The 18,247-nt window shown below is 42.8% G+C and overlaps 2 protein-coding genes across 2 annotated transcripts in view; both read left to right on the top strand.

Moving 5' to 3' along the window:
• mgat4a (alpha-1,3-mannosyl-glycoprotein 4-beta-N-acetylglucosaminyltransferase A) overlaps positions 1 to 15,098 on the top strand; it is a 46,168-nt gene extending 31,070 nt beyond the window's left edge. The window contains exons 4-16 of the mRNA XM_079519066.1: positions 3,806 to 3,939; positions 4,181 to 4,227; positions 4,369 to 4,482; positions 6,531 to 6,606; positions 7,206 to 7,320; positions 7,661 to 7,791; positions 7,884 to 7,991; positions 8,497 to 8,571; positions 9,608 to 9,726; positions 11,391 to 11,469; positions 11,724 to 11,793; positions 12,052 to 12,164; positions 12,296 to 15,098. Coding sequence (XP_079375192.1) covers positions 3,806 to 3,939; positions 4,181 to 4,227; positions 4,369 to 4,482; positions 6,531 to 6,606; positions 7,206 to 7,320; positions 7,661 to 7,791; positions 7,884 to 7,991; positions 8,497 to 8,571; positions 9,608 to 9,726; positions 11,391 to 11,469; positions 11,724 to 11,793; positions 12,052 to 12,164; positions 12,296 to 12,322 — 1,208 coding nt within the window. The 3' untranslated portion in view covers positions 12,323 to 15,098. The remainder of the gene's footprint in view (positions 1 to 3,805; positions 3,940 to 4,180; positions 4,228 to 4,368; positions 4,483 to 6,530; positions 6,607 to 7,205; positions 7,321 to 7,660; positions 7,792 to 7,883; positions 7,992 to 8,496; positions 8,572 to 9,607; positions 9,727 to 11,390; positions 11,470 to 11,723; positions 11,794 to 12,051; positions 12,165 to 12,295) is intronic.
• Positions 15,099 to 15,507: 409 nt separating this feature from the next.
• coa5 (cytochrome C oxidase assembly factor 5) lies at positions 15,508 to 18,215 on the top strand. The gene is made up of 3 exons (XM_079518530.1): positions 15,508 to 15,747; positions 15,881 to 15,964; positions 17,253 to 18,215. Exons 1-3 carry the CDS (start codon positions 15,646 to 15,648, stop codon positions 17,292 to 17,294), a joined length of 228 nt encoding a protein of 75 aa, XP_079374656.1. The 5' UTR covers positions 15,508 to 15,645; the 3' UTR covers positions 17,295 to 18,215.
• The last annotated feature ends 32 nt before the right edge of the window (positions 18,216 to 18,247 follow it).

Below are 18,247 nucleotides of genomic sequence, written 5' to 3'. Positions count from 1 at the left end.
GGGGAGAGAGGAGGGGTTTAGTCTGAGAGTTGTGTCCTCCTCCTTGCATGCGTTCTCACTCACTCACTGTCTCCCACCCTCCCTTATTCTGTCACTCTCTTGTCTCTTTCCCCTTCCTCCCACACTCGCCTTTCATCCTCGACCTAGTTTCTGGCGGCGGCGGTGGTGGTGGTGGTGGGGAGTGTTGCTCTGCGGTGCGGGGCCCTCGCACTGCCAAGCAACGTTGAAGCAAAAAAAAAAAAAAAAAAAAGGGGGACAGATTCTCCACGCTGCATGGATCTCTCTGGAGAATTGCAACCCTTTTCTCTCACGATCCACTCTCTCACCATTTACATTCCACCCCCCCCCCACCCCCCTCCCACACACAAGTTTGTTTTGTGCTTTTTTGAGGCCCCCCCATCGTCTCAGATCAACCCATTGTGTGCTGCTGCTCTACATATTTCCCCCCTTTTAAACCCTGTGCACGCACGCACACACACACACACACACACAGAGATCTGCACACAAAAACATTTGTCTCCCTTCTTGTAAAAGTTCCGTTCTTACTACAGTGACTTCTCTCTATTCCTCTCCTCCATCCTCATACATAGTATTACATACCAACATTTATACTTTTTTTTTTTTTCTCCATTTATATACTGTATTTACATTGATTATTCTTTTGTTTTTGTACGTAATTTTCAGTTTGCTAATGAGCTGAAATAGTTAGGTGTGCACACCCCGGTGTTTGTCGTTGTTACTGCATAATTCTGATGATGATGTATAGTCAGGTGATCTAATGAGGTGCTGATTACTGGCACTACTTAATGTAGCGTAGCGCCTCTTCTTTTCTTTTTTTCTGTTAACATTTGTTCCCATTTGCAAAAAAGAGCTGAAAAGCTGAATTTATTAATTTTCTTTTACTACCACAAAGCGTCAACAATTTATTACTTGTACAGAATATAATACAAAAATATGTTTTTTCTAGGATGACCGTAGGATTTAAATTTTGTCAATTTACCATGCATGAAAACGAGAACTCTTAGATAAGAGGGGAAGCGCAGTGAAGTAATCTAACGCTGCCATCTTTCTCCCGTTTTTTTTGTTGTTCTTTTTTTTCTGCTTGTCCAGCCAGAGGAGAACAGAGCGATTCAGTGTCAGATAAACTCCCTCAGTAGTAACTTACTTATCTTGCCCCTCTTGTTGTTTCTCACTCCATCCACGGCCGCTTGACTCACTCACTCATCCATTCTCTCTTAACCCGTTCTGACCCGAGATCAGATTCTAAAAACGTCTTCTACATCCTGACAGTTTTCTGAAAAAGCTATGTTTCTATGTCAGTCGTTCTTCGATTTTTCAAAAATAGCAGACCTACAAGCTCGTAGTGCGCCACTCGGTGGCGCGCTATGAGCTTGTAGATCTGCTATTTTTCAATAGCTAAAGCATAACATAATGCTAACACCCACTTAGACCTGAGACCAGATTCTAAGAATGTCTTCTAAATCAGTGACCGTGTTCTGAAAAACCTATGTTTCTATGTCAGTGGTGCCATTTCATCTCAAGAACCCCCAATATCGGCATATATGGCAGCCGAGCCCCATCTGAAAATATGTTGTTCCAGGGAACCCCCAGGCCAGAAGCAAAGATTTGAGCTATAAAAACGTTCGCTTTGAAAGAATATATTCAAACATTTAGGGCCACATTTTCACGATAAAAAAAAAAAAAAAAAAAAATCAAAAAATTGTAGATCTGCTATTTTCCAATAGCTAAAGTAGAACATAATCCTTAAAACACCAAAAGGCGTTCCCGCCCAGAATGGGTTAACTCTTCTTCTCTCCCGCTCTCACACTCACACACTCTCTCCCATTCTTCCCAGTCAAAGTGCCGCTTGTCTCCTAGTGGGTCAAATGGACTCAGTGATGTGTCTTGGAGAGCAGTCTAAGGGGGGGCTGAGTACTGTACTGTGTAGTAGCACTTTCCCCTTGCTAATTGTGGTTTCTCTCGTTCACAATGTCCTCAGTTGAACTTGACCCCTGCTCCTTAGTGACAGCAGCGTATCACTATCAGTTGGGTATGGATAACCTGGACCAGAACCTATTGACCTCTCTCTCTCTCTCACGCACTGACACACACACACACACACACACACACACACACACACACACACACACACACACACACACACACACACACACACACACACACACACTTTTGATTGATTAACAGTTTGTAGAATGGGTACATTTCACATGAAAGCACAACTCGATACAAAGACTGTTAACACCTTAGAGGCCCGGAACTATTTCATCCATTTCATCCAGGGTGCCCATCATTTGTAGCGCACGGACCACTTTTACCGGCGCACCGGAAGCTGGTGTGCATGTCTGTGTAGCAGCTAACCATAGCCACACCACTCTAGAGTCGATCGACAACAACGGGAGGTAATAATAAATCTATCGCGACTAGCGACTGGACCGCTGAGCGCCGTCTAACACAGGATCTTTTTTCAGAATTAGACGGGATGATTTAGATCGGGAGTTATGATCGTTTTAAGATTGTCGTTTTCGTCAGCTAAACGGGCAGGGGAGATTTTCGATGACGTGTCACTTTTTGACACGTCATCGGATCGGGCAACAAGCGCTCCAAGGCTCTAGAGCGATGCGAACGTTTTTGTTATCATTAATCTCCGTCCTGTTTATCAATCTCCGTGTTGGGAACTTCACCTTGAACTTGGACGGAAAACTCCGCCCTGGGCTTCCATGGTGTTAACTGTGAACGACTGATAAAGCATTACACTTGTTTACAATAGGGTCCACCTTTTTCAATTCATCATGACATTTAGAGACGAACAAATATACACTTATATATAAAAAAAAACAGGAAATCATGTAAGGAGGTAAAAAGGGAGAGAACTTATACAGAAAGGAGGGGGGATTCAGATTTTACGGGGGCCATTTTGCACGGGGGCCATTTTGCAGCCGTCTGTAGGTGCCCTTTGAGAGCGGTTTTGAAGGAGTCAAGGGATTTGTATGTCTTAATGGCTGTTGGTAGGGCGTTCCACATTTTGGTGGCATGGTAGCGAAAATAATTTAGTCCCTACACACACACACACACACACACACACACACAATTTAGAAATCTCCTATTTTCACAGGAAACACGGTCACCACTAAACCTCTTATCCCTAAACGTCTTTGCCTTTTTTTACTATTTTGCAAAACATTTTCGAATAGTTAAAATGGCCAGTCTACAAGCTCACAACGTGTCAATGTAGATTGGCTAGTTGAACTATTAAAAAAAAGTTTTTCAAAATAGTAAAAAAAAGGCAAAGAAGTTCAGGGATTAGGGTTTAGCCGCGGGACGAAAATGGAGCCTGGTATCTTCTAAGTCTTTTTTTTTTCTTATTCTTTATTTACCCAGGGAGGTAGCTGAGCACAGGTGCTCATTTTCAGCAACGCCCTGCACATAGAAACACACACACACACACACACACACACACACACACACACACACACACACACACACACACATTAAAACCTGGGAGCTGACCAGTACAACCACAGTCTTATACTGTTGGCCACTAAGCAGCTCCAGGGGGAGCAGTTGGGGGTTCAGTGCCTTGCTCAAGGGCACTTCAGCGGTGTTGGCTGAGTGATGACAATCACTTCCCCACCCAGATTTTTCCTGCCCGTCCGGGGAATCGAACCGGCAACCTTTCGGCAACAAGGGCGCTCCTCTAACCCTTAGGCCACCGCTGCCCCGAGTCTAAGGAGGTAGTGGGATGATCTCTGAGACTCTGTTCTCACCCTGCTCCTTCCTTCCACAGTCTCCATGGTGATGGGGATCCCCACGGTGAAGCGGAAGGTGAAGTCCTATCTGTCAGAGACGCTGCGCTCACTCATCGACAAGCTGTCACCCGAGGAGAAACTCGACTGTGTCATTATCGTTTTTGTAGGCGAGGTGAGTTGACACATTCACATGTGTGTATGTCGAGCACTATTGTATCATCATACTAACAGCTGTGTGTGTGTGTGTGTGTGTGTGTGTGTGTGTGTGTGTGTGTGTGTGTGTGTGTGTGTGTGTGTGTGTGTGTGTGTGTGTGTGTGTGTGTGTGTGTGTGTGTGTGTGTGTGTGTGTGTGTGTGTGTGTGTGTGTGTGTGTGTGTGTGTGTGTGTGTGTGTACGCATTCTTGTCTCCGCAGACTGACATAGAATATGTTCACAGTGTGGTGGCCGGTTTAGAGAAAGAGTGAGTCACTTCCTGACACACAAAACACACAAACAAACGAAACACTCAGATTGACCAAAATGTCACCTTTTTGCATTCTGGAGCAATGTCTGTGTTCCTCTGTTGATGCCACCGCCATCTTTTCACCCCCGACCTCTCCAGGTTCGCCATAGAGTTGACCTCCGGTCTGATTGAGGTGATCTCTCCTCCGGCCACCTACTACCCTGACCTCACCAACCTCAAAGAGACGTTTGGAGACTCCAGAGAGAGAGTCAGGTGAGAAAATGACACCAATCAAACCAAGTGTTTAGGACCTTTATGAACTGGAGCTGAGCCATGGACAGAAGAGTCACCAGGGATATCAAGTCATTATTGAAAAGTGTGTTTGTGCGTGTTTTTGTTTGTGGGGGGGGGGGGGGTGGTCTGGCAGGCAGCGTGGGAAGCCCATGGTGGGACGTGTGTGTGTGTGTGTGTGTGTGTGTGTGTGTGTGTGTGTGTGTGTGTGTGTGTGTGTGTGTGTGTGTGTGTGTGTGTGTGTGTGTGTGTGTGTGTGTGTGTGTGTGTGTGTGTGTGTGTGTGTGTGTGTGTGTGTGTGTGTGTGTGTGTGTGTGTGTGTGTGGGGCTATAAGCTCTTGCAAAACAGCGGAAAGATGAGTCAGGAGGAGGGAAGAGGGAGGTAGTGATGAGGGAGAGAGAGAGAGAGCTTAGGCCGCCTGAGTGCTTAGTATTCCACAGGCGCTTAACAAAGTCAGCTCAAGGGCATCCACGTTACCACTCTTGCTCTCTCCTTCCCTCTCTCTCCCTCCCTGTACTGCGCTCCGTGTCTTTATCTCGCCCCATCGCCGTGTAGCTCTCGGCCTTTTCTCCTCTTGTGGTTATCTTGTGTTTGGCGTCGGCTAACAACACCCCGGCCTCATTAGAAATCTGTTTATGGCGCAGTTTGTGTGTCGGCCACTGATAATGGTATCAGGGCCCAGAAGCCTGCATGCAGTGTGTGTTTCTGTGTGGGCGTGTGCATGAGATCGAGAAGCTGGCACTGCCGAGGATAAACGGTTATTACATCGTTCAACGTGGGCCAATGTGGTGTTCAATCATTGTTTCTTTTTTCTTTTCTTTTTTTCATAGAATATTAACCCATTTTGACCTGGGATCAGATTCTTAAAAACGTCTTCTACATCCTGACAGTTTTCTGAAAAAGCTATGTTTCTATGTCAGTCGTTCTTCGATTTTTCAAAAATAGCAGACCTACTAGCTCGTAGCGCGCCACTCGGTGGCGCGCTATGAGCTTGTAGATCTGCTATTTTTCAATAGCTAAAGCATAACATAATGCTAACATAATGCTAACACCAAAAGGGTTCCCGCCCAAAATGGGTTAATAAGAAACTTCCAACCATCGCATCCAAATACTAAATTAATAGGGCGTGTGCGCCCATCCCCTCACTTAATGATAATTAAATTCTCACACTACTGAAACTGCAGCACCACCCAACCGTGTGTGTGTGTGTGTGTGTGTGTGTGTGTGTGTGTGTGTGTGTGTGTGTGTGTGTGTGTGTGTGTGTGTGTGTGTGTGTGTGTGTGTGTGTGTGTGTGTGTGTGTGTGTGTGTGTGTGTGTGTGTGTGTGTGTGTGTGTGTGTGTGTGTGTGTGTGTGTGGCACTTGTCTGAATGAATCATACTGTGTCAGAAAGACAGTGAGTAGGACGTGCGTGCGTGCGATTGCCTGTGCCAGCTTTCACACCTGCCCCCTGTTAGCACCACACACACCTGTGCCCCATTACCGTTAGTCACAGTGTATGTGTATGAGTGTATATTTAATTATACAGAATATTAGACCTGGACAGTATATATTGCTCTCATATTTTACGGTAATACTGTTTGTCCGGTAACTCTTGTATTTTCCAGTTCTTAAAGGTTACAATAAAATGATACAAATCTTCCGAACTGTACTAGCTGAGTGAAATGGAATGCCTCTAGTCTACAGTACCTGCTTGGTCATTATTATATCCACATTACTAATTATTGTTTTTCATTTTCTTGCATGTAAATATATCATAATATCAATAGCACAAAATAGTTATATTTATATTAGACCTGTGTACGAGTGTGAACTAGAGCTGTATGATATGGGTAAAATCAAATATCACTATATTCTTTGCCAAATGTACTGTGATAAGATACTTATAACTACTTTAAAAACAGGAAAATGAAGAGATTACAATGAAAAACATAACCAGGCGATCTACAGTATAGTCTCCTATCACAATATCGACATAATATTGATCTATTGCCCAGCCTTAAGTGTGATCTCTGCTTCATTTTACGTAGATGGCGGACCAAACAGAACCTGGACTATTCCTTCCTTATGATGTATGCAGTCAGCAAAGGAGTATACTACGTCCAGGTAGGTCCCTGGAACATTGGAATACATAGAATTTTCTTCTTCCCATTCCAATCTGTGCAGGTCTGGGTGGGGGACGGGTGCACGCCGTGCTTGTTAGTTGTTACCACTGGGTGCACGCTGTCGGTTTTGCAGCACGCCGTGCCCGATTTAGACTGTACCGCTTCAAAGGAGATCATTTCTAAACTGTCCATTGTACTGTGCTAGTACATGTGTGGGTGGGTGGTGGTGGTGTTGCAAAGTCTTCCATCAGAGCTGAGGAGTTATGACTCCTTCTCAGAGCATAGCCAATTTCACTCACTCTCGGGCTAATCCTCTTAAGCCTCAAGAGAGCCTCATCTGTCTTTTTTGGCTCATCTCGGCGGCTCTCAATTTGCCTCTGTGTGCATACGGCTTGTTTTCTCTCGGCAGTTAAAGAGTTTAAAAGCCAAGCTGTAAGGAACACCAGTCTGTGTGTTGGGTCCAGTTATGGGGTTCCATCTTTCACGGTAATCTTATGATGCATGTGTCCCCCACAACTCCCCAGACACCCCACAACCCCCAAAACTCTACTCTTCCCTAGATCGCATTGATGCATTTGCTTCATACTCTTTCACATACAGTTGGAGGATGATATTGTGGCCAAGCCCAACTACTTTGCGACTATGAAGAACTTTGCCCTGCAGCTGTCCTCGGAGGACTGGATGATCTTGGAGTTCTCTCAGCTGGGCTTCATTGGTACGTTCATCAGCACCGTGGATCCAGAATAGATTGTTGATAACAAATGTCATGTTGGCGTCCCGCAGAAATACGCATCTCAAACAAAAATCATACAGTATATGTTGCAATCATTAGGTACGAGACAAAGCACATCAAATCTGTTAGAATATTTCACGAATGCATGCATTGATGTCGACTAAAAAGAATCCCCCAGGCTTTGTGACACTCCTATTGACTCCTATTTCACTTACATTATTTACGTCAAGAGTTGCTCGAGTTGTACGTTGCTCTCAATGGTTTTGATGAGCTCTCACCTAATTATCCAGTGGTTTATGAACCCCTCCTGTGGTCTTTGTAGGAAAGATGTTTCAAGCTCCGGACCTCAACCTCATAGTCGAGTTCATCTTCATGTTCTATAAGGAGAAGCCAATCGATTGGCTGCTGGACCACATTCTTTGGGTGAAAGTCTGCAATCCAGAGAAAGACGCCGTATGTATGCATATCCTGTGAGCCAGATGTTGCTGTTTCTTTGGTATTCTTGGTGTATTTAAATCATTCCACTGTTCCCTTCATTTATGCAGAAGCACTGTGAGCGCCAGAAGTCCGGCTTACGCGTGCGTTTCAGGCCCTCGCTGTTTCAACACGTGGGCCTCCATTCCTCTCTCGCCGGAAAGATCCAAAAACTCACTGTGAGTCTCACCCAGCTGACTATGTTTTTTTTTTCACAGTTTTGTTTATTCAAGATTTCAGGGTATACAGTACATCAAATAATATGACAGTATATGTGACACACCCATATGGAACATACCATGTACATATAAATGTCGTGACTACTATATGCAAAATATTGTGGTAGCATAAAATAAATTGTATAGTCCTATGCTAACAGGGAAGTGATGATAGTTACAAACCACATAACCTGAATCAAGTTTTGAAACAAAAACACAAGACAAGACAAGACAAGACAACATGGCATGGTCATTGGTCACCCCTCCAAAACATAATGGACGTGGCAGTGCACCCACACATGGTTCCTAATAATAAATATACTGGACAACCCAGCTGCGTCGGGAACCCAGCTGACTATGTTGACCTCTTTTGAACCTGCTTGTTTCACAACATTTGAGCTATTTTCAGTGCCGCTGTTTGGATTGTGCCGCTGTGATCATTCACTTCCTGTTATTATTTGTTCAGGACAAAGACTTCCTGAAACCGCTGCTCCACAAGATCCATGTCAACCCCCCGGCTGAAGCCTCCACTTCAATGAAGGTATTGCCTCGAGACGTACTGTATATCTTGTGAAACAAGTCCAAACACTCCAATAGCGGGTTCTATGGGGCACTTTGAATTCTTCTGAGAAGGTTTTAAACCCCTTTTGGTGTTTTAAGCATTATGTTATGCTTTAGCTATTGAAAAATAGCAGATCTACAACTTGAAGAGGAGTGTATCCTATCCGACGCCTCCTTCCGATTTGTGTCCCTAAATCTCCCTCCCATTGACATAATAGTAGAATGAATTCATCCCCATGTTTGTGCCGTATCCGTGAGATTAATTTGAATAATAATCGAGTAAATGTATAACTAAAAACTAGAATTGCACTCTGTCAAGGTGCCAACTTGCGCCTTGCACACAAGTAGGCCATACATGGCCTACTTGTGTGCAAGCAGAGCGTGCAAGTACTGCTACTAACTAATGTCTATTACAACTGCTGTTCTAAATGGGCCGCTATGCTCCATAACAGGCTTGATAAGCCCAACGCTTATTCATAACGGGTACTCAATCGGGTTTTTTCGGGTATCTGTTATCAAGCTCCATCCCTGGAGTGTGAAGTGAGGGGCGCTCTTATCACAGTACATCATTTGTGTAGGACCAAAATAGCCGCTTTGCTCGTCTACATATGACGTAAATTCTCCATTCATTGTCGATGGGAATTTAACGTTTGTGTAAGACGAAAACTGCACTGTAGTTGAATATAGGAGGGGGCTAGCGCACTTTAACCCATTTTGGGCGGGAACCCCTTTTGGTGTTAGCATTATGTTATGCTGTAGCTATTGAAAAATAGCAGATCTACAAGCTCATAGCGCGCCACCGAGTGGCGCGCTACGAGCTTGTAGGTCTGCTATTTTTGAAAAATCGAAGAACGACTGACATAAACATAGCTTTTTCAGAAAACTGTCAGGATGTAGAAGACATTTTTAGAATCTGAACTCGGGTAAAAATGGGTTAACAAAAGGCAGTAGTAATAATATACTGCAATCAGTGATTGATAATAGATGTGTAAAAAAATAAATGTTGACCATTGCAGGTGTACCAAGGCCACACGCTGGAGAAGACCTACCTAGGTGAAGATTTCTTCTGGGCCATCACTCCTACAGCAACTGACTACGTTCTCTTCAAATTTGACAGACCTGTTAGCATAGAGAGGTGAGTGTGTGTAGGAAGCAATGTGTGTTGGCGTGATCCTTGGCGAATGTGCACTCTTGCATATAATTTGTGTGTTATGAGACTGGGAGGGCCTCACCAAACAAATGTTAATGCACGTGCACACACACACACACACACGCTGCACAGTCCTCTCTTCTCTCCATCTTTCCTCCCGCTGATTCAGGGTCAGCTCCAGCGTGCGTGTCTCTGGGGATCCGGGGTGGGCTAATGAGAGAGTTCTAAAATAGGCTCTCTCAGAGCAGCCTCCTACTCGCTGCAGTGTCAGAAGGAAGACAGCCAAGAGATACAGTAAAAAAAAAAAAAAAAAGGGAGCTCATAGCAGGGGATTCATGAAAACCAAGCTGGATATACAGAGCGAGGTGCAGACATTGTTAACCAGTTGCCGTCCCTTTTTTAGGCATGTCATTTTGGGCAAAAATTTAAAATACCCATAACGCATTGCATCGCGATTCTTTGTGGGCTTATAGCGTGACACCGTGGGGTGCATACTTAGTTTAGACTAGTCATTGGTTAGTCATGGGTTAAGGTTAGGTTTAGGTGTGCTGCCCCATGGGAGGTTAGGTTTAGGGTGAGGGTTTGAGATAGGTTGTAGTTGTAGGACTAATGACTGGTCTAACCAATGACTATTCTAAAACAAAAACGGTCTAAACTAAGTACTGCACCCGACACCGTCGTTCAATGAAGATAAAATAAAGCGTTTAGTGTTTGCTTGTTGTGTAGAGACTGGAGAAGCCATGTGGAAACCTTCTCATGAACAAGAGCGTGGCGACAGTTTAATAAAAGACAGAGAGATGCGCTGAGAGTAACTCTTGTGGGTTCACTCATTCTGTCGCTTAGGAATTCACTTATCTGCTAGCTGCTCCAGTTTCTGACCTCAAGTGTTTTGTATGGCCTCAAATGCCACTGGCAGTTCTTACAGTGTAGATACAGATTAGAGACAATATAATATCAGCCGTTAGCAAACCCATCTTTCTTATTTTCTACACCCATTTGTACGTTATCATGTTTTTCCTTTTTCTTTTCAAACATGTGTCTCTTTCCATTAGCAACAGACTGAAGAACTGATAATTTGATAATGCTAACAGACCGTTGTCTACACCAGGGGTTCTCAACGTTTTTGGCCGGGGACCCCCGAAAATGCTTTGGCAACGTCTCGGGACCCCCGCCCCGCCCCCTCCCGACCCCCAATATAAATTGACTGCTACAATAACCTTAAACCATTTTGGGCGGGAACCCCTTTTGGTGTTTTAAGCATTGTTATAATTTAGCTATTTAAAAATAGCAGATCTACAAGCTCATAGCGCGCCACCGAGTGGCGCGCTACGAGCTTGTAGGTCTGCTATTTTTGAAAAATCGTGATTTTTTTTTTTTTAAAACAAAATCTTATTTTATTTTTTTAATAATTTGGCGACCCCCCGAGGGGTCGCGACCCACGGGTTGAGAACCCCTGGTCTACACTGTAGACAACGTAGCATTATCAAATTATCAGTTCTCTTTGGCCTGCATGTAAAAGGACACATACTGTAGACTCTCTACAGTATGTAGAGAGCCTTTTACATGCAGGCCAAAGAGCGACGATATTCACGTGATCTCTACTGGACGTAGAACGTGAAGTTGAGTTGTGTAACAATGTGCTTTGGCAGGTTCCTGTTCCGCAGTGGGAACCAAGAGCACCCCGGGGACAGGATAGAGAACACCACTGTGGAAGTTCTTCCCTTCTCGGTGAGGAAGCCCAACTTAAGTGAATTCAATGCTGTGGTGCACCAAAATGTTGTGTCTGATTGGACGAATTTAGCCCCCCGCCCCCTCCGCCCCCACATCTCTCATATTGACTGACTATTGACAAGATCACAGAGCATGACTTACTGTAGTCACTGCAGTGTGCCAGAGGCAAGGCATTTTTGTACACATGCCATGCTCCATTACACAGTATTCACAGCCGTTTGTCTCTATATCTTTGTGCATTTTCTTTTTAGGACGCTGGGCTCAGTGGGCTGCAGACCAAAGAGAAATACAAGCGGACGGAGGACCGCTTTTACAGAATCGGTGGGTAAAACCGACACAATCTTTTGATCATTCATGATTATATTCACACAGCTTGAGATCCCATAAATGCTCACATACTCGGTGGGATCAGATTCCACAGACTTGTGTTAGTTCTACCTCTCCTATTGAAATGTTGTGTACAAAACGGCTTGTCTACTGTTTTCCATTGCAACCTTTCCCCCCTGTTTTTAGTTTTTTCATTTTTGTGACCTTGACACTCGGTGTCCATTGTGTGTATGAATGCTTGTGCACACACAGGTCAGTTTGAGAAAGGTGTGGCAGAAGGGGCAGTAGATCCCGCCTTCAATCCTGTGGTTGCACTGCGGCTCTCCGTCCTAAAAGACTCGGCTGTGTGGGCTATCCTCAGCGAGGTAAGCCGAATCACACACTGCAGTACAGGAATCTGGTCTCTCTAGTCATGCTGACCACCAATGTGTTCCTATACTCGCGTGTCGTTACATTCCAGTAATGCAGGTGTGTGTGCTGTGCTTCCTCCCTGCAGATCCACATAAAGAGGATAGCGGGTTAACCAGCTGTGGGCGGGGGGTCCACATCAATCATGGCCCCTGGGGGACCTAGAAATCTCCTGGAATGCTAACGCAGACCTTCTGGGTGCCTAGCAACCAGAAGTGACAGCATCACAGCCCACCCGGAGTGGGTCGTAATGCTGTTTCTGTCCATCCCGGCTATGGTATTTCTGTCCATCCAATTGTACCCCCTCTTCTTTAGTTTTTCTTATCCTTTTCCTGCTGCTCCCAATTTGTGTGCTCCCCCAATTTTGTGTGAATGTGTCGACTACTACTGTACAGAGAACACCCAGAAAGGTGTCATGAAGAAATAGGTTCCCAGTGTGGCTGTGTGGGGTTGCTCGGCAGCTTTGGACACAATCAAAGAGACAGTTGGAATGGGGACGATTTATCACATCTCACGCTATACCCTGTCTGCTGCTCTATGCTGCCACCTCCTGGGAAAGCTGGGGTGTTGCACGTGTGCCACGGTAAAGCTTCCTCAGCGATGGAGAAAGTTGTCAACTTGTCATCACTAATGGCCAGTTGCTGTCTGCTCTTTGCAATGCTGTACGAGCTAAACGGCAATGTCAACTTTTGAGAAACAAAATGATGCTGTTCATTCCCCATGGCACACACTTGTCCATGAAGAATATAATATCACAGATGTCTTGACGACGAGATGTAGAATTATTAGCCTACAGTACAACACAACATAGATCCCAGGTTTCTGTGTAATGATCCCACCCCCATTAAGAAAGTTACAAATACAAGAAAACCATATCTATCTCACTTCCTGTCTTGACGGGATGTTGTGCTTATGACCTCAATGTCCATTTATAGTAAACCAATCAGACATTGCCTTGGGCATCAGACACCTGAAGGGATATATTGTTATATTGATATATTATTACAACTTACAGACGATCTATGAAGGTGATTTAATTTATTTGAAATACATTTTTAATTTGTACAAGAGGTAAGAAATAAATATATTTTTTATTCTATGGAGAGATGTTTATGCTAGTGAAGTGTCTGTCTTTTTTTTTTAATGTATGTAGGTGTTTTTCCCCCACAAAAAACTGCCTTTGTCCTGTTTTTTCTTTTGTTTTGTTTCATTTCATTTTTCACTTCACAGCTCCTTTGGCCCCTGGTGTTATCTGGTGGTTCAAATAGCTCAATTCTAACTGCTGTACCAGTTTTCTGTCCCCCTGTCCCACAGCCAAACGGTAACTAAGAATGCATTTTCATACACGAAAGCTAAGTAGTCGCAGTTGCAAGTTGATCAGTCCTTTTGCGGAGATTTGTAAAGTGAAATATGTGCCTTACATCCAGGTCCTTTTGGAATTGCCTTGGGCAGCATTGTTTGCAATCATTCCCCTCCCTCTTGCCTTCACACACCCACACACACCCATGGCCCGAGTGCAATGATGATCACTGGTAATACTCCATTAATTATACACCTAATATGTTGCAGCTGGGGACAGAAACTAGCTGTGTGTCACTGATGTAGAGCTATCGACACCAAGAGGTGTTTTAGTTGAACCTTCTGTCAGGACACAGGAGGGTTATGCACCGTATGTATAACATTACCTACTGAAACCGCATGGTTTGCACTGATTTTTCTTTCCTTTTTTATTTTTATTGTCCCATGCACATTATGCTAGTTTTATTTTACATTGGTGGTCCAGTCAACGTTGTGGTTATGATTGGACACATTTTTTGACTACTTTACTTTGTTGTGCCAACATGTGCCATTTCATTGTAGACTTGTTTGTAGGTCGACAGATTTTACGAGGCAGCCTCAATGAGTGTAAATATATGAAAAAGCAATGAACATTGTCCAGTTGTTTCTTTTCTCACACTATGCCTCACCACGCCATAATTTTATCAAACTGTTTTATGTGAATACATGTTTGTTATACAGTCATGTGCGGAGGAGAACCCCTTTTTTATTATTAGTTCATACTCATCATGGATGTGACATGTGAGTGGTTTGCCCTGGGGTCTAGAGGAAGTGCCTTGAGACTAGTAAACATTTAGCAGAGGGGTTGATTAGAAATGTGCAAACTGTTTTCAAAAGAAAATTCTCATCCCTTTTTGCTAGTTTATAAACATTTATATTTTATTATAACCAATTCTGATTTGCTTCCTCTACCCCCTGATCAAATCATCAATGCTTCAGTTGTATTTAAGTATACATTGGGCTCCATTTGTCACCGCTAAACCCCTTATCCCTAAACTTCTTTGCCTTTTTTTTTTACTATTTTGAAAAACATTTTTGAATAGTTCAACTAGCCAATCTACATTGACACGTTGTGAGCTTGTAGACTGGTCATTTTAACTATTCAAAAATGTTTTGCAAAATAGTAAAAAAAAGGCAAAGAAGTTTAGGGATAAGGGGTTTAGCGGTGACGAAAATGGAGCCCATTGGCTCCCTCTCTTTATCCTCTCGGTTGACTAGTTTTGTCTGTTGGCATCACTGCAGACGAGAGGAAAAGGGATTAAACCACTTATGGGTGGACCGGGGTTGTTTTGAAAGGGGTACAACAAGTAGATTGCACCTTGAATGTTTGTAAAATCAATATAAATGGATGTAGTGGGCTCCCTGAGAAGTGTGGATAAAAGATGGGAGACAAAAACACTCGCCCTTGCCTTACAACCCTGGCTCACACCCATAAATTCATGTGCCTTCATCATCACGTACACGTGTATGTCTGCCGTTCTGATTTTTGACACGTTTTCATGGACATCTTTGGAATAAATTAAGTTAATAAAATCATGCCCATTTATGTTGAATGTTGGTTTTATTAACCCAGACACTTCACCGCCACTTCATCAGATAATTTAATATTAAATTGATTGTGAAATACAAAGGAGGAAAATACTGTGGTATTTTGCTATATGGTTTTAGACTTAGTGTCTGTGAAATATAATTAAAGATTATTTCATTATAAAACATTTACCATATGGATCTTTATGTTTGTGATTGATTGAAATATTTATTAACAGTTTGCAGAATTACAGTACATTTCAAGCACAACTCAATACAAAGACTGTTACTGTGAGTGGACGACCCAATAAAGCATTACACTTGTTTACAAGAGGGTCCACCTTCATTCACATGTCTTGTCTAGTACTGTAGTACATACTAGAAAAGCTTAAAAAAAATTCCCAGCGTGCATTGCATTGTATTCAAGTTCTTGTACTTCCGCACTCCCATCATGCCTTGCCCGAACATGGCCGCTCGCTGCTGTTGCAACATTTCAGTTTGACTACAATACTAATAATTTAATATTTCACGCAATTGCTTGAGAGTATCGTTCATATATTAAATGTCAACGCGATGCCGAAATACTACGAGGACAAAGAGGAAGACCACAGGGCTTGCGCTGGTGTTCGAGAGGATTTCAGATCATGTCTCCTTGAACACGACTGTGTCCTAAAGGTAATTGCAGAGCAACGATCTGCAGTTTTGATATGAACATGAAGTCAAGCTATAGTAGCATTTTAACCGTTCCAAAATGCCATGGCAAGCTAATAATTTAAACTGCCATGTTTTATTCACCTCAATGTGCCAGGAGGGGAAACTGCCCAGTGAATGTTTGAAGGAAGGTCACTGCAAAGCCCTGCAGGTCGCGTTCTTTGAGTGCAAGAGATCTATGGTAAGTCAATAGTTGGTGTTTTACCTAGCCCGTCTCCGGACCCCCCGGGTTGAGCTCCTTTGAAAGGAGCTCAACCCGGGGGGTCCGGAGACGGGCTAGTGTTTTACCCTACTTTACTTTATGATGCAGTCACTCACTACGAGTAATATACCGGCCTAATAATACTCTGGTCCATAGCTCTTTGCAAAAGCATTAGAGCTATGGGTCAGAGCTAATACCGCCCTATCAAATGTAAAGGCTGATAATATGAGCACTTGGTGGTGTTAAATGCTGTTTTAGCAGTCCTTTAACCCTCTTCTTGTATAATCTTGCAGAAAGAACCTACATACTACCTTGATAATCACTGGGTATTCAAATGTACTTATGAATAAGCAAGCAGGGCTTAAAAGTCTTCACCACTTTTCAACCTATCTTCTTATAATTGGTCCATTTATTTCTGCTCTGACCCCTTTTCCACCGCTTGGTTCCCAATGGGAACCGGTTCAGTTCTTTTTGGTTATTAGTCCATAAGCCAGAGCTCCAAAATTGGAACGTTAATTATGAATTGAGTGAAACTGAAACCTATATTAAATTGTTTGTAGGATCAATATAAGTAAATTAATATATGATAGGCCTAACCCTTCCACAATAGTAGCCTTTTCATATTTTCAATTCTTTACATATTTTCCTATATAATGCCTCATTTTCATATTTAAAAAGTAAAAATGTGTAATACAATAAATCATTGTCTTCATGTAAGTAATCAACTGGGGAAGTTTCATGGTGATAACAATTTAATATAGGTATGGTTTTGCCCACTCAATTCATAATTAACGTTCCAATTTTGGCTCATGGACTAAGAACCAAAAAGAACTGAACCGGTGGGTCTCTGTGTCTCATAGGAGGGCTGTGGGCAGTTCAGAAAACCCTATTCCAGTCAGTGACATCCTCGTTAGGCAGATTTAAAAATATATTACATTTTTATTATCGGCAGAACGATGGCTTCCATTACAGAATTGTAACTTTTCAGGAATAGAAAGCCCGTAGTTTCTATTATCTTTGATTCCCCATCGATGATGTCACTGGAAGACGTGTTTCTGAACTTCCCACAGCCCTCCTATGAGAATCGATAGGAAAATAATTGTGTGATTTTTTTTATTTTTTATCATGAACTTTAGTGAGGATCAATTATATAAAGATAGGTTGAAAAGTGAAGTTGTCCTTTGAGCCAAGGCAAGCTATGTCAATCAGTATAAGATGCAATTTCCGTTTTATTTTGTGATTGTGATATGACTTGTTCTATCTACAGCTGGACACAAGGTCGAGGTTTCGTGGAAGGAAAGATTATTGACGTACCGTACCATATGGGACTTTGTGAACGAAAGAACAGTCAATGGACTGACTGAGCTCTGGACTGATACAATGTAAATACATTAATGTATGTGTGCAATATATATATATATATAAAAAAAAACATGTATTTGTCTCATCATTTGTAAAGGGACATCAAAGGCTCCCCAGTTTCTCTGGATGATCCCATGTAGGAGTAATTGCAAAGGATAATAATATGTCCTCTGACTGCTATGGATGCCTGGGAAATAAAGAAACATGTTTGTTATTTCTGATCTGACAATGTCACATACATTACTTCTACACAGAGTCACAGACGATAAAGTTATACACAGATAAGAGGGGAGTTTGTATCATAGAGGCAAGTTGTATTCGTATCAAACACCAGGCCTACAGTACATACAGTGGCGTCTTGGTTCTATAACATTAAGCTAGTCAGAACATATAAGGCCAGGGGTGAATAGCATCTACGTAATGGCTGTCACAACTCCTTCCTTACAGTGTAGTTGGTACACAGTCCAAGACAGTAAGGCCTTGCCTAACGGTGAAATAAATTATTCCTTTTACTGGAAGGCTTAACTAATTTAACATAAATGGACTGTCAAGACAGTGGACTGTTAAGACGAGTTTGTGCAACTGATGAATTTGTTCTAGAATTGGCCAGACTGTAGTACTGTATCTGACCTGCGAACGGACATCAAGTTTCTCAGCATGATCCCATGCTACCAATGAGCAACGCTGGATATCTGCCATGTAGGAGAATCCCATTTGGTGAATGATTGTCAAGAGAATTACAAAGGTTTTATTTGTCACTTAGGTACAAGTAGCAAAATGTTGGTAGAGACCTTTCTAAAAACGATACAAAATGTGTGTTTCGTTATAGATCGTTGGGGAAACAATAAAAACATACATATATCTATAACCTCAAGTAGAATGTTATGCTGTTATATGTAC

Source organism: Electrona antarctica (assembly GCF_951216825.1).
Source record: "Electrona antarctica genome assembly, chromosome: 13".
Lineage (NCBI taxonomy): Eukaryota > Metazoa > Chordata > Actinopteri > Myctophiformes > Myctophidae > Electrona > Electrona antarctica.
Note: the sequence above shows the minus strand (reverse complement) of the source record. Positions and strands in the feature narration are given on the sequence as shown.

Bases quoted from the DNA above. Each gene is read 5' to 3' on its own strand.
- coa5 (XM_079518530.1), top strand. From the start codon at position 15,646: ATGCCGAAATACTACGAGGACAAAGAGGAAGACCACAGGGCTTGCGCT. The intron at 15,748-15,880 runs GTAATTGCAGAG...TCAATGTGCCAG, and splicing joins AACACGACTGTGTCCTAAAG to GAGGGGAAACTGCCCAGTGA. The intron at 15,965-17,252 runs GTAAGTCAATAG...TTCTATCTACAG, and splicing joins TTGAGTGCAAGAGATCTATG to CTGGACACAAGGTCGAGGTT.